Source organism: Saccoglossus kowalevskii, chromosome 8, assembly GCF_978046115.1.
Source record: "Saccoglossus kowalevskii chromosome 8, keSacKowa6.1, whole genome shotgun sequence".
Classification (NCBI taxonomy): Eukaryota; Metazoa; Hemichordata; class Enteropneusta; family Harrimaniidae; genus Saccoglossus; species Saccoglossus kowalevskii.
The window spans coordinates 27,021,806-27,038,268 of NC_140648.1; the positions used below are offsets into that span (position 1 = coordinate 27,021,806).

The 16,463-nt window shown below is 34.0% G+C and overlaps 1 protein-coding gene across 1 annotated transcript in view; it reads left to right on the plus strand.

Moving 5' to 3' along the window:
* Positions 1 to 14,472, plus strand: part of LOC102802669 (uncharacterized) — a 30,831-nt gene extending 16,359 nt beyond the window's left edge. The window contains exons 6-12 of the mRNA XM_078011573.2: positions 588 to 778; positions 2,734 to 2,990; positions 4,340 to 4,584; positions 6,348 to 6,566; positions 12,037 to 12,244; positions 13,156 to 13,235; positions 14,115 to 14,472. Coding sequence (XP_077867699.2) covers positions 588 to 778; positions 2,734 to 2,990; positions 4,340 to 4,584; positions 6,348 to 6,566; positions 12,037 to 12,244; positions 13,156 to 13,235; positions 14,115 to 14,472 — 1,558 coding nt within the window. The remainder of the gene's footprint in view (positions 1 to 587; positions 779 to 2,733; positions 2,991 to 4,339; positions 4,585 to 6,347; positions 6,567 to 12,036; positions 12,245 to 13,155; positions 13,236 to 14,114) is intronic.
* Positions 14,473 to 16,463: the final 1,991 nt, after the last annotated feature.

A 16,463-nucleotide genomic window follows, 5' to 3' on the forward strand; every position in this document is an offset into this window, starting at 1 on the left:
CTACAAAATTTTAACAGTCTATAGCCAAGACTGTTTGGATAATAAAAATAAAAAAAAAAAATTTCACTCCCAAGTGCCCACGAACCTGCATTCTACCTTAAATTAGATGTCATTGAGTATTACAAACTACATAGTCCCAGTCTGTAAGTCATTAAGTGTCAATGGTATTCAAAATCATGTGCTATACATTTTCATTGAGAGAAATATCGGAATCTGCAGCCTAATATCCAAGCCTAAATTGGCCGCTGCATAGATTTTTTTGCTGACTATGGCTGCAACTTCCATGTAATTGCATATACCTAACTCTCTTGTATACCCTAGCTAATTGAGGATCTTTGCAGCATTGCAATACACTTTCCAAAATACTTCAGTGACCATTGTAGATGGGATATTTGGTAATTGGTGTGATGCAGTTATGTGTTTTATGCTGCAGCTGATGTAGCCCATTATTTATTGTTTCATGTACTATATCCACTGAGGTGAAAGATAGTCTGCACACATGTTCTTGCAGTGGGAACTGTGGAAAGGGTATGTTGAAAATCGTTTGTCTGAGTATTGGTAACATTTTAATTTTTCTGTTCGGACAGTGTTGAAGTGAATGGTTTGATTCAGGTTATGGGTTCTTTAATCACTCCACCTAGGCATCTCAAATATATAGATATGGATTATAAATATGTAGTTTTAAAGAAAGGATTATATAATTGGGAGTTCATTCCTGATGATTCACCTTACAAGAATAGATGGATGAAAATACAAAAAGACTACTATGTACCTGGAGGTAAGTATCAGAAAATGTTCAGCTTATACGGTATATGTCGACATTTTAATCTCATACAGGTAAGAATAATTACTTAGGTCAGGGTCCATTGCGTTGGGAAAATCTTTGGATTTTTTGAGGTTTGGAAAGTCTTTGAGTTGTCTTTAAATTACTGGAAAAATAAAAAAAATCTTTGAAAAGTCTTTAAATTTATTAATTTATTTTTAGAAAGGCCTGTTTTCTCCAGGGAACCATCATATCCTTAGAACTTTGGTGATGATATTGGCCTGAATTAAGAGTCAAAGTTGCCCACTGCTTTCAACACATTTGGATTTTATTTGCCTAAATTAAGACATGACAAAAAATAAAACATAGGAGACTGTCAAAAAATAATCCCATATGTGGAGGCTAATAAATGTAATATTATACAGTCTTGTATGTGTTGTTCAATTTTGTTCCATTAATAACTCAAGAATCACTGGCTGGATTTGAATGCAATTTGGTACAAAGATATTTTATAATGAACTCCAGTTTTGGTTCTAATCCATGTATAGGTAATTTATATCGTACATGTAATTAACCTATTTATGTATACATGTTCCTTTTGTGTTATGGCAACAGAGATTAATTAGATGTTAATTGGCTGCAAAGTAATTAGAGCTGAACACAGTAATAAGTGTGACCATTGTTATTTATTGAGGTAATTGGTAATAAAGCTAGTAAAAATTTGGTAATCGTGGCAGTGAAATTGACAAGTTGTTATTGCTTAGGCCGTTGCCATGTGCTAGGTTAGAATTTTAGAAATGTTATTGAGCAGGACTATGTAGTGGTGACTGCTAAGAATTGCAATTATGTCATTTGGCTGCGAATTAAAATATTGAGCAATACATTATGTCAGTCAAAGGTACAAAATACTCATGTGCAGAATGAATCATGATTCACTGGTAAAATTAAAACAAGGCTATGACTATGAATTGTGAATATAAAATCTCACTTTTAGTCAGTTTGTCAGCAATCTTCGCTAGTAAAACTATTCTCACTAGTACTTAGTTACTGAGTTAGAATTAATTATTATTTTTTACAAAAATACTGTCTTGTCTGGCCTTAACTATTGGATCACTTTACATTTGATTGTTGCTGCTTGTTTGCATTTTACTGTTACACAAAATGTTGAGTGTATTTTGTATTTTGTTTACCAGATCAAAATAGCATAAATATTCATGCTTTCGATGAGAACGTTTTATTTGCCACCTCAGTCAGTAGTCAGAGTATATTGAATTGCAAAGTTACCCCATAAACTCAGTGGAATAATCACTAAGCCCATATAGGATATTATTTACCGGTAAAGACATCTCCACTGATGAGACAACACTGAGTAATGTTGTGATAGAGATAGTGATCTTATGAGACTGACAGTGGAGGTTGTTTTTCTCTTTTGACAACACAACGTAGTTCTCTAAGAAATAGATGCATGCCAAGAAACTGAGTTGCCCTTCCATTTCAAACTTATTGCCAATAAACCCGCATTCAGCTAATTCATTGTTTCCAAAATTGACAAATACCAGCTGTAAAGATGTAAACTTCTTCATATCTCTCTTTGAAATTCACTATATCCCTCAACTTTTACAATGCACTTCCACTGTGAGTCACATGCCATCCGCAAGATGACACCGTTCTCAACTAATACATTCACTCCTCAAAAATGATAGATTTCAACACTCACAACAACTACCCTTTATAAGCACTCGAGCACTCCTGTCTGTACAAAACGTACATGCGAGATTCAACATCCCCCTTTTGATGGACATACTTCTCTTGTCCCATAAACAAACCCACATGTGACTGTCATAATCTACACTCCTACCCACTGAGCTCTCTATAACGTTTTGGTACATTTCTGAGACAACTGTAATTGACAAAACATTGGTGAAGAATATAAACCATCTCTGATGGCTTTCTTGTTAAATTTTTTTCAGGCATTTGGAACCGATATGATGATGTGATCTACCCGAAACCAGACATGTGGAACAAGATCAAGAGTACGTTATGGGACAAGTTTAGAAAACAAGCATTGAAAAATAAGATTATTGTCACAAAAAAGATGCTGCCTACTTTAGAGGAATTCAGTATTGGGAAAAAGAACAAGAATTTGGGAATGGATACTATACAACAAGTGAAACAAGTTTTCATGTCTGTTGATGAAAACTGGAACCCAGGGTTTGATTCCAAAAGGGTATGTATTTATTTGGTTCACTTTCATCACCAGACATAGTTGTGTGTGTGTGTGTGTACTTGATTGCTATATGTTGCGAGGACAAAAATAAAGATAATAGCAACTTCTGAGGACATACACACCTTCCGAAGACCTTTTTCATAGTGAACTCAAATCAAATCAAATCAAGTTGTTGTATGCCTGTGTTGGTGTTTCTCAACTCCAATAGAATATAGCATAGACACTATGATTATGTACTCGTTTTGTGGTTTGAATTTAAATAGCCATTATTGAGCTCAAAGTTGCATTCCCATTTTGCAAATTTGTTACTTACCATATGCACTGACCAATATACACACTATCAAATGTTGAATGTTGGGAATATGACCAGTCCCCTCAAATTAAACGATGTTCATAGATTTAGATTTTGATTGTTATTATAAATATCTCCTACACATCAAATTCATGCCTTCAATTCTCTCTGCATACAGGTCTTTTTTCTTATACTGGGATTGAGATAGCTTGTGAAATGTGCTCTGCTATTAAGAGGCTGCAGTCCGAAAACAAGGACTTATGGTTTGACCTCTATGTGTCTGTGCGTGCATGAATTCCGGACCTATATCTATATATATAGACATGCCTGAACTAAATTACCTTCAAACTACATCGTACATCATATTATACATATGCACATCAATTTTTTTCACATTCTGTTTCAAAATTATTGAATGGCGTCCATTTTTGTGCTGAAAAATCATTAACATCAAGCATTTATTAATGGATTTTGTTCAAACTTGGTGCATACGTTGGACATTATGGGACCTTGATGCACGTCATTTTGATTCTCATATCAGATTTAAAATGGCTGACTGGGGCCATTTTGTTTTAATGAATGCCATTTTAGTGCCATATCTCTGCCATGCTTTGACTGATTACGTCGAAATTTTATATATTCATTAAAGATCATGTCATAGATATACAGTCATGTATATTTGTTTGACTATCTGATTCTAAACGGCCAAGTGGTGGCCATTTTTGTGCTAAAAAATCCTCAAAAATAAAGTATTTCTGGCATTGTGGAACTGGGTTTTGGTCTTTTATGGATGGATTTTGTTCAAACTTGGTACATACATAAGACATTATGGGTCCGTGATGCATGTCATTTTACATACTATCATATATTATACTTACTGTTTTACTCTTTGGAACATGTATATACTAGTATGCCAGAAAATCAAGTTAGATGTACGGACTGGTCATTCTGGCATCATTATATTGATTAGTTCATTAGCACTAAATGAAAATTACAAGTACTGATAATTATGTACAGTTAAAGTTAAAATATTCACCATTTTTTTCTTTATTTGCAGTTTATGTTAGAATATCTAGAACCTGTGTTTAAGTCATATAGGACCACAAAGGTCACCGATGGACGCCTAGTGTCTGCTTTGTCAGTTCTCTATCTCTTGCGTCATTTGGATATGATGCAACAATTGAAATATTGTCAAGTCGGGGATTTATTTGAAGGTCTACTCATTCAACCTGATTTGGAAAAGAAGACGATACCATCAATTGATGAAATGCATCAACATTTCCCACAGAAAGAGGACAAAAGGTAGATTTATATTGGTTACTAATTACCCTTACAGTATTAGAGTGTCTTTTGATACATGTCTTCTCCCATTTTAAGTTTGAAAACTTTGGCTTTGACCACTGCATAGATTTTCATGTTTATTGTCACCATTTAAAATTGTCAGTTTGGTCACATAGACCTGTTAAATTAGTCCCGATCTGGATGAAGTCTACACCTGTAGCTTAGGTATGCAAGATCTCATCATGTTCAAACTTCACACATACGTAATACATCCAGTACTTGGTTGTATATGCTCCGATTTCTTTCAAAATTGGTATATCCATTGGACAACATAAGATCTTAATACATGTCACTTTGTTTTTCAGATCAGATTCAAAATGGCTGACTAGTGGCCATTTTTTTTTTTTTAACAAATGCTGTTGCAGAGAGCATCATTGAAATGTATTGTACATGTGCACATATAATCTTGTATGAACTTGTTTTTTCTAGCTCCTCTGTCATCAAATATATAACAGGCAGAGCTGTTAGTATATGTGATTGTCCATCATCCGCTTCATGCCCTGTCTCAAGTTTTTTTTCAAATGACTATTGAAAACTATTAACTATGTTGCTTTCATACTTGGTTAATAATGTTCCTTGGGTGGCGCCAATAGGATTTGATCTTTTTGTGACAATTCTCTATTTATAGCTCCACTGTCATAGAAGATGACAGCTAAATTTGTTAGTATAGGTGATTGTCCATCACCATATCGCATCCCGCATCAACCTTTTTTTAAACGACTTCTTCTTGAAAACTATTATTTATTGATATTTATATTCATTACATACCCCCTGTATGTTATTTTCAACTTTTTGTTGAAAACTACTACTTCGATTAGTTTGATGATTGGTATATATGTACCTTGGGTGAACCTCTATTAGATTTATACATTTCATGACATTATCTAATATTTTCTAGTTTTAGCAAACATTTTAATTTGTTATTTTGGGACAAAATTGCTATTTGATTTCTTCCTGATAACTGCTCCGGTTTGATTTGTGTACCTTTGGTGGACTAGAATATTTCCACACATAAGGGAAACTCTTAGACTTAAGTCTACTAATTCAGACATTTTCTTTAACTGAAGTTTTTGAAACCATAACTTGCCTATGGTACTATTAAGCTTATCCTTACAACATGTATCAGTGGTAATATTTAACACAATTAGAGTGGAAACACTTACAAAAATAACTGTAATTTAAAATACTTTCAATATTTTCGTTTGAAGGAATATGATTCAGTAAAAATAAAATCCATGAATATAATTTTTTTTCCCGACATTTTACTTTCAACTCATCAAAAGTCAGTGAAAATAATTTCCAAGCAAAACACCCAAAAATTAATTCCAGCTAAAATAAAGTATTTTACAGTGAATAGAGTGTAGGTTGTTTGTTTGTTGACTATGATTGGTGTTTAATATGTAATTACCAGTACATGTTTGTATGCACTTATTATTGCAAGCCTGTACTCTGCTGAAACAGCGAAGCTATTTTGACTGTCAGGTCATTTGATTCGATATTATTCATCAAGATCTGCAAACAGCGAAAAACTTACTAATAAAATAATGTATCAAAAGCGTCATATGGGATGCACTTAATGATGTTAGATTTTTCGAAATAATCAAAAAATGCATAAAAAATAATGCGCCAACATTTTAGCAAGAGAACTTTCATAGTTCTAGGGGTTGAGTATGGAAATTGGTATGTGTAAAAAAAAATTATTAACAAATTCTGTTTTCTTTCAGTTATCTGGTAGCTGCAATGGAACATTTTTGTAATCATACCTTTCAAGATGCCGATAGCTTGGATCCAAGATTCCTCTTGTGCACTCCAGTTTTACACTATCTGAGAGAAAATTCAGTTCCTTTCAAACCAGTTTCAGATGAAGGAGACCCACTCCTGATGAGCTGGTGGGGAGCTAACCAATTGAAACTTGGAGACTTTAGAGACAGAGTAAAAAATAAGTAAGTGGCATTTATATATATTTTTATGACATTTTTTGGGGCAATGCCTTGATATACAAAAAACCTGAAGCACCGACTTTGAGCTCCAACGTTAGCATCTAAGATCATATCAGTTGTATTGAAGACGGCCATTAAAGCAAGCAAGATTAAATAAAATTAACCTAATCAAGTAAACAAAAATAAACATTGTGTGTGCTGAAATCTCTCATTGGATGGAATTATTGATTGGTGTATATCATGAATGAAAAATAGAAACACAACTGTGAACGCCATAGTAAGCACATATATATATTGCCATGGCCTTATTCGGGAACTACTGTAAAAATCATATTTGGGGTTGCAGCTTTAATAGAAGCCGCACCCCTAACTTGAGACATTGTTTCATGTTGAAATTGATCCCAGGAAAAAGCCTGCAATATAAGCCGCACCCCAAACTTTCACAAACCAAACAGCCACCACATATTTCAGAAAAAGATATACCATTTAATTTTAAATTAAGGCATAATTTTTCGAACATTTCAATCTTTCCTGATGTCTAGATTAGAGTCTAATTTAGGTTTTCCTATTCAAGAGTACAGTGTTTATTGTGGGTAGCGTGAATGGGTAAACTGCATTTCGACAATGAGCAGTTATCATCGTAAAACGAAAACAACTAATTTATTGATTAAAAAAAAAATCATGCTATTTTCCCATCAAAATCAAATCCAAACGATCGCACTACAACAATGGTAAATCTCTTCCGTGTTGCATTCACCATGAAGTCGCTGAACTACCATTAACATATTTAAATGAGGTATGGTAATTCGAACACGTTGGCACCATCCAGCATTTCGATTGGTTAATTAGCGACTTGACCTATCAGGTCAAAGAACAGTTTCAAGTCACTTGTGTGCTTGGACAAACATGGCGGATATCATATCGGATCGAGTGTTTACATGTGACCAAAATCATTTGCTTGCGGTGAAACTAAGTTGAATTTTCATAACAATTCTACAAATTTATTTTGTGTACATTATTGTAATCACTACTGAGTAATAATCATCAATTGTAACACTTCGAAAACAAGTAAGTTATTCACTTGTGAAACGCAGCATGACCGGCCGGATCGTGATACCGTTACTGTGATCATTTGCTACTAAGCAATGCGTACAAATCTATTTGTAGATATTATTAGTTCCTGTTCGGACGCAGTCCGAAAACGGGGACTTATGTTTTGACCCTTGTGTATCCGTGCGTCCGTGCTTCCGTACGTCTGTGCGTGCGTCCGCACCTGTATCTTAGAAATGCCTGGACGAATCATAATCAAACTTCACACATACATCATACATGATATTATACATATGCACATCAATTTGTTTCACGATCTGATTCAAGATGGCCGAATGGCGGCCATTTTTGTGCTAAAAAATCATCAAAATCAAGCATTTCTCGACTGTTTACATATGGATTTTGTTCAAACTTGGTATATACATTAGACATTATGGGACCTTGATGCAAACAATTTTATTTTTCAGATCGGATTCAAAATGGCTGACTGGCGGCCATTTTGTTTTAATGAATGGGCTTCTAGACCCATATCTCTGACTTGCTTTGACTGATTATGTTCAAATTTTTAATATTCATTATACATCATGTCATAGATATACAGATATATTGGTTTGACGATCCTATTTTAAATGGCCGAATGGTGGCCCTTTTTGTGCTAAAAAATCATCAAATATCAAGCATTTCTGGCATTTATGGATGGATTTCGTTCAAACTTGGTACATACATTAGACATTACGGGTTCCAGATGCACTAATTTTATTTTTCAGATCGGATTCAAAATGGCTGACTGGCGGCCATTTTGTTTTAATGAATGGGCTTCTAGACACATATCTCTGACTTGCTTTGACTGATTATGTTCAAATTTTTAATATTCATTATACATCATGTCATAGATATACAGATATATTGGTTTGACAATCCTATTCAAAATGGCCGAATGGTGGCCATTTTTGTGCTAAAAAATCATCAAATATCAAGCATTTCTGGCATTTATGGATGGATTTCGTTCAAACTTAGTACATTAGACATTACGGGTTCCTGATGCACATCATTTTATTTTTCAGATCGGATTCAAAATGGCAGACTAGCGGCCATTTTGTTTTAATGATTGGGCTTCTAGAGCCATATCTCTGACATGCTTTGACTGGTTAGGTTAAAATTTTATATATTCGTTATACATCATGTTATAGAAATATACATGTATTCAAAATGGCTGATTTTGTTTTAATTAATGCTGTTCCAGAGCAATATCTCCCAATATGGACAAGTACTTGTTTGACGATCAGATACAAATGTCAATCATTTTAATGTTAAACAATCATCATAATCATATTCCTGACATGGTTATATTCCAGCTATATTACTATAAACAAAACTATATATCTTAAATTTGATAACTAACAGGGACTGTGCCATGCATGGCTTGTTTATTGTGCATTATGTTGTACAGTGTGACAGTCTGTTTGTTTGTCTATGTGTGAAAATCCGAAAGTGTGCTTAGAATTGCAACAAAGTTGCAATTGAGTGTCGTGCATCTCATTAGCATATCATTATCCCTTCAGGCCTTTGTTTTCTGAAAATAATTCCCTCTGTTACCGAAGTGAATGCCCAAATTAAAGCCGCACCAAGACTTCACGCATCTGAAGGCCCATTAAAAAAATGAATTTTAATTAAAGCAGCGGCCTCAATTAGGAATTTTACGGTAGTATACGTCTACCGTATTTCCCTGAGGGACTGTAGGTACCAAAAATACAAATACACTTTTTTTTTATTCTTCGCAAACCATATATATAAATCATTATTTTACTGCATCAGTCTTTATTAGTTGTGGATAATCACTACACAAATATGAAAGTTATAGTTTATAATTTTGTTGGTACTATCTTGCTGGAATAGAACATTTGGCAGCTAATGATATTTGTTTCATTTTTTGGACAAGAGTATTTTCCTCACTGGCATATTATGGTACCAAGTAAGGTGGCTCAGACTTATCAATAACTTTGGTTGTTGTCAGAGCGCATCGCAATTTTGAAGGGAAGCAGAGAAAAGAAACTGGGCTACTATAAAAGATAAAACCTCAATGAAAATACTAAAGCATGACGCCAAGAATAAATTAATCATAGTTGCCAGTACATCAATCACAGTCCCCCTCCACTGTGGAGGGACTGTGTATCACTGCAATTTTACCAAGAAAGAAGTGATAAAATAAATAATTGTTATGTGAGCCTGGACTGTACATTTTTTAATATTAAATTTCATCACTGTAAGTTACTTATAAACATTCTGTAGATTGAAGTCTCACATTTGGACATTTTTGCAAGCACCATGGAAACCAAGAAGGCGTGGAAGCCAAGACGCAATTGAGCGTCAGCTTTTTGTGAGTGTGTGTAGAAATACTAGTACATTGTACATGTAGTATAGATTGTGCATGAGAGATGAACGCCAGCCGATGTTTTTTTTATAAATGTATCAGAAAATACAAAAAGCCTGTTATAAATAATTAATAAAGAGTAGTTTATTTATGGTTACTGTTATGAAGAAAAATTGGGAAAATAATAATACATGTAATTGGTATTATTACACATGTACTGCAGTTTATTTTGATTCTGTATTTTCACACCCCAAATGCAAATGAGGTTCGGGAGCAAACAAAGTTACTGTCCTTTCAGGAGTACCGTTTTTCGAAACATAGCAGAACAATATTTAGAAGTACGATATTTTCCCCTTGGGGTACATGAATATACTTGCCGAGTGAAATGAAATTTGAACAACAGTAATGGTACTTTTAGGCAGTCACTTATTTTGGTCCAAACTAATTTGCATATCACCCATGCAATAATGTTTTCGGTATTTTCACGGTCAATATGCAAATGAACATGGTATTTTCATTGGCAACCAAACTATTTTTATTTTGTAAACAAATGTTCGTCTCATCGTATTTTTATCCAGTTCAAATCGTTCAGCAACATTTTTGGCATAATAGGTGTACATCACATGAAATACTATGATTGGGAGAACTTAATATATGTTGACCACCTGGAAACTGAGTTTTTGATTTCTGAGTAGGTTTATGCTGGAGACGTTGAGGTATTACTCAGTTTCAAATAAAGATTATGAACGCCAAATGAGCAAAATTTTAGCCGGTAACCAAGACTCATTCAATCCACAACCAACCAGCAAGCAACATCACAAACGAAGTTGTAGCGTGCAGCTCCGTGACAACCACTGTTGATGAAAGTCCACTGACAGGAGTACCACAGTTGCACGGCACGTTTGCCAATGCACAATTCTGTGGAGGAACTTTTAACTTCAACATAAACTGTGTATCACTGTCATCCAGTTCAAGTTCTGGTTCTGTTGTGGCCCCAACTCAACATCCACGAGTTATTTATTCAGACAGTGACTCAGATTAGACGTCTGATTATTTTATTTTCACACAGACAGTGGCACGAGTTCTACACTGACACGCGTTGCTAGTGCATAACACTATCTTGGAACATATTAATGGGCAATGGGGTTATTTTCACTTGAGATGTGGTGTATTCTGCTTAGCTTGTGAAAGTACGGCCGTAGGATACACTGCATCACTCGTGAAAATAACTTCCATACGCAACGAAAGCCACGGGGAGGGTGTGGGGTTCTGTCATAGTATTATTATGTTAATGTATCCATCCAATACATGGGGTAATTACATGGGATATTGTTTTTTTCAATTGAATTTTCCATGTCATAATTTACTGTAATTTTGTTGCCAATTTCCACTGACACCAATTCATTCTTTCATCCAATGGGAGACTACAGTGCACACAATATTTATTTTCATGAAATGTGCATGCAGTGATTTTAGGCGTCTTCTTTTACTGATCTTAGGATGCTCAGAGCTGCATGGTACATGCTCTAAACTTTGTTTTGAAAGTCTGCTGTGAAAATTATGTCCACTCAAGTAGATTTACTTATTCTGAGCACCTTTGTCTTGCTTACAACTGTGATTTGATCCAAGAAACTCTATGTTTGATCTTAGATGTCCAGGTTGGAGCTCAGAGTCGGCGCTGCAACTTTGTTTTGAGCATCTGCTGTGAACAATATTCCACATTCAAGTTGAAGCTATAGACAAGTTTCGAGCTCCGCCATTACCTTAAAAACTTGCCTCCGTAAACGTTTGATAGCTCATCAGAACACAGTAGAACTAGGGATATCGTATGATGTCAGTACCAAAGGTCGCTTGAGTAATTAATGAATTACATGCCCATACAAATTGAAATGAGCTAAAACATCAACCCCCCCTTCTCATGCTGAAACTGCCTGATGGCGATATGACTCAAAACTTGTCTATTATATAGTTTGTTCGAATGCTGGATGTAAAATTGCACAGGGCAAGGCTTCAATAGTTTCACTATGTTTTTGATTATCTTGTTTCTTTCAGATATGAAATGCTGCCCTTAGTGCGACGGTTAGCTCCAATATTTGAAGCAGATCAAATGCTTTTGAGAACATGTCTTCTATCTATTCCCTTAAATGAAATCAATAATGTGGTAAAGAGTGGTCTCATTCCTACCTATGCCGTATGCTATAGACTTGTGGTTATTGTTGCAAGCTTAGCTAAGTACGACATCAGCAGTATATGGAGGGAGGTGAGAATTTTTATAAATTGTTTGCACATGGTTCAGAGCTCTCCTTTATGGCAAAGTTATAATTTTATTGACTCTCTGTGTGTGGGTATGCACAATTAAAATCTGATTTAATACAAACTGCAGTTTGTGTAACACTATTGCAACTTTGAATATTAGTTGAAAACCTCAAAGTTTGGGTGTGGATTTGTAATTTAACCAGATTTTTGTAATTTTTGGTAAAAAATGCTATTTTGGACTTCTTCTTAAAAACTGTCAATTGCTTGCAAGGGAAGAGTTGCTATGGTTTGTAACATAATGATAACAATAATTATTGTGATTGTCATAGCAGCAACTATATAAACTACAATAGTTGTGATATGCCAAGAACATTATGGTAACAATAACCATGACATTAGTATTTCATTACCAACTTTGATCTGAGGAAATACTCTGCTGAGTTATTTCGACTGTAAGGTAGCTTGTTGTTTTTGTTTTAATTTTTTCTAGAATTATCAATTAATGTTTACAAACTTCTGTGTATCAAATTGCTTACACATTGTTCACCGATACGGTGCAAAATTCCTATAAACCAGTACAAAAAATAATAGACTTTGTCTCATGTTGTACATTTTCTGTACGGATTGATATTATTGAGTTAAGTTCATTGCATCTCAATCCAAAACTTGAATATGAATGCATTATAACTCATGTTGCTAAGTTACTGAGCATGTGCTCGATACAGAAAGATAAGTCTATTATCGGTATATAATCTTATGTTTGTAAAAGAAAGTTAGATATACAAGTCATTCTTGTCTGTTGTCTCCAGAGATGGATTATAATGTGTGTACATGAATACTAAGATTATACAGTTATAAATTAACTCATCAATGTTAATCCTAACTATCTTAACGATTATTCATTTAAATTTTCAGGATAGGGAGTGTGTGATAAAAACAATTGTAACAGCTATTTCACTTGTAGAAAAAAAGATTGAATCTGTTGTTGCAAATGAGTAAGTACATTTATTATATTAGGTAGTAACCAGGGTAACCAACAAAATTATACAGATCTTCAATTAAATTGGTCTGTCAGGTACACATTCAACATGCTTATAACTGTACAGCTTTGAGTTTGGACAACAAAGATAAGACAGGTTTTGTAATATTTTATAATCAATGATACTACTACAGGGTTTTGGCTTGCACATATATGAAGAGAAGGGAAAATCATAGTAGCGTCTAAATGTCTGTCATAAATCGGCAGCGGCAGTGTCGTTGTAAACTATTCTTGTGGGCACAATGACTTCAATAATATTCACCCAAATAGTTCAAATCCTACCTTAGGCCGAACATCAATAGGGAAATCCCTACCCTGGTGAGTGTGCCAAAGACTCAATGGGAAAGCCAATTCCACTGGCCGAGATTCATTCACTAATGAATGCGATTTTGGGGGTACCTTGCTTAAGGTCCGCAGGTGCTTGTGTGAACGAGCCTGGTTGGTGCCAGGATAGCGCATTAAAAATTGCCATTTGGTGGAGAGATGCCCACACAACCCATGTAGTCCCAAATATGAATATGACTTCTGTGGCAAAATGCACTAAGTGTCAGCGCTTGCAATTTGCACTTAAATAAAATTCAGGAGAGACAAGTGTGACAAGTGTAGTTGGCCTGTATAAATTTGTAGTTGATCTTACAAAAATTTTATTTTTGGTGATTTTTAAAAGTTTTTTTTTTAAAAATGTATATCGTATATAATGTTTATTAGGAAACTTTTTAGTGTAGTGGTTATTTTAAAGACCTTTGTTTTCCATAATTAACTAGCACAATATATGTAAAAACAAACAGTTGCCCCTATTATTTATAATTATTGCAATATCATTTTTATCTGACAGATTATCATATGATGAATTTACAATTGATGAAGCTGTATCTACTGTCAAAGCAGCCAAGGCACTGTTTTCTATGATTATATCCAAATACCCAAAATTAATTGAGTATGAGTTCATGACAAAGACGTGTGGTCTATATGCTGTGTGCCATTCCTATGCTGTTAAGCATTTACAGTCAGGGAAAACAAGACAACAAACTGCAAAGATCACTGAAACTGAAGAAGTGTTTTTGAAATATTTTGAAAATATTTCTGGAGATTTTTTTAATTGGTTAAAAAGGAGCCTACCTTTTTATATGATACAACATGGATATTCTGGCAATTATATTGTGTTTGATGATGAGCTCAAGGTATGTTGGTAATCTCAAGTGGTAACAATTTTGAACAAGTTTTATACTACATGCAATATACATTTGAAGGGAAAAACATTTGTTACCAGTTTAACAATGTGCCTTATTGTTGTAGCTTTGGAATCAAGTGTTCAGTGTTGAGTTCCGTGATGAGACTCTTGATGTGCTGTGGAGAGACGGCTTTGTTGGTTTGCTCAGCGACAGAATTAAACAAGTAAGTTCAACGAGCAACAGTCTGAAAATGTACTCTTTAGTGTATCTCCAATAGTACTGCACTCAAACCCAAAATTGTAATTCTTGTAAACTGGAGCATAAAAAAATATGAATAAGTTTGATTGTAAATACATATTTTCATTAGTATTAGCACATGTGCAATTACGATACACAATGCATATAAAATACATAAAATTTGATTTTGTGCTGGAAAGCGTACAAAAAGTAAATGATGATCAAGCTTAATAGTGTAGTAAAATTCGTTAACAATCATAGCGACAATAATAAAACATACTACAGGGATATATTGACTTGAACTAAAGAAATTACTCTCAATAAGGCCAAACAAAAAATAGATTCAATTAATATTTATTTTAAGGCCAATTTTCAATTAAAATGTGTCAAAGATTATGTGGGTATATTGTTGACGTATATTGTAGGTACATTTTTAATTACCTTAAAGCAAGATCATTTTTGCAAGGAAAAATTCACCAAATTGGGAGGGAAATCCCACTGGGGTTAAAAACATGTCTTTAAACAAGATCTATACCATCCTGAATTGATCATACTCATTTTCATTTCTTTCATGAAGTCATCCAATCTTCAAAAAGTGAGGTTGTTCTGTCGTGAAGATATCCCAGGTTTGCACTCAACAATACAGGAAGTTCTCAGTGAAGCTGCATTTTCTGCTGTTGCTGAAATATGTAAAGTAAGCTACTTCATTGTAACTATATACATGTACTATTTACAAGTGAAAGGTTATGCTTATAACAGTCATTTTGTGTTCCTGTTTTGTGTTTTCTGTGTATTCTTGTGAAACTATAAGAATATTCCTGTGATATTTTCTTTGAAAAGTTAACTTTTGTAAATTTTAACAAAATTAAAATAATATTGCATTAAAAAAGTGAATTAAAATACTGAAAAGTTAATTTATAATGATTTGTATGTGTTTTTTCTCATACAGCTTAATATTCTTGTATCACACAACAAATTTGAATAATAAAGCTATTATAATAACTGTAGCATCATGGTATAGTAAAATGTCAACACAGCTTTATTTTCTAAAATTGAATAAAACTAACTTTATTACACATCTGTCACTGTAACCCCATAAGTTACAGCGTGTCGTAATTTTGCATTATTTTACAGGGTATTTTCATCCTACCATATTAGGAAATGTGAATTCCAAATATTAGAGTTTTTTATTTAGAGTTTAATGATAGTTGATGTCTTATTTTTAACCAAACTACATGTACTTATTTGTTATTTTTATTTTCAGCATAAGGAACAGTCTCAGGATTTGTTCAACACAGTTTATGATGCCAGAGAGTCTCGCAATCTTCTATCACGACTTTTGGAACAGTCCTGGCCAGAGCCGCAGCAGGGACGGAAAGACGTCACAGATTATCAGATCCTCCAGCATCTGTTGACTTGGACTCCTTTTGTGGGATTTTTTCGTATGACAGGTAACAAACAACTTTATTGTTTATTTGATATATTATAATAATAATAACCTTTATTATAACCGTAAAGAAGTTACAATTCTTTTGGTTTTGTTTTTTTGATATACCGTAGTGTATATAAACACCAACTTACCGGTAACTACAAGTTAGTCTTTTAGTAAAAGCATTGTTTAATTATCTGATAACATGTCTAAGCAGAGATGGCTCTGTCGTGTTAATAAATCATTTTGAATTTGTCTACATATGTAATTCTGTGTTGAGAAATTATTGTATATTCTGTTAAATTGTTCATAAAGTTCTTGTTTTCCATTTGTGCATATTTGACAG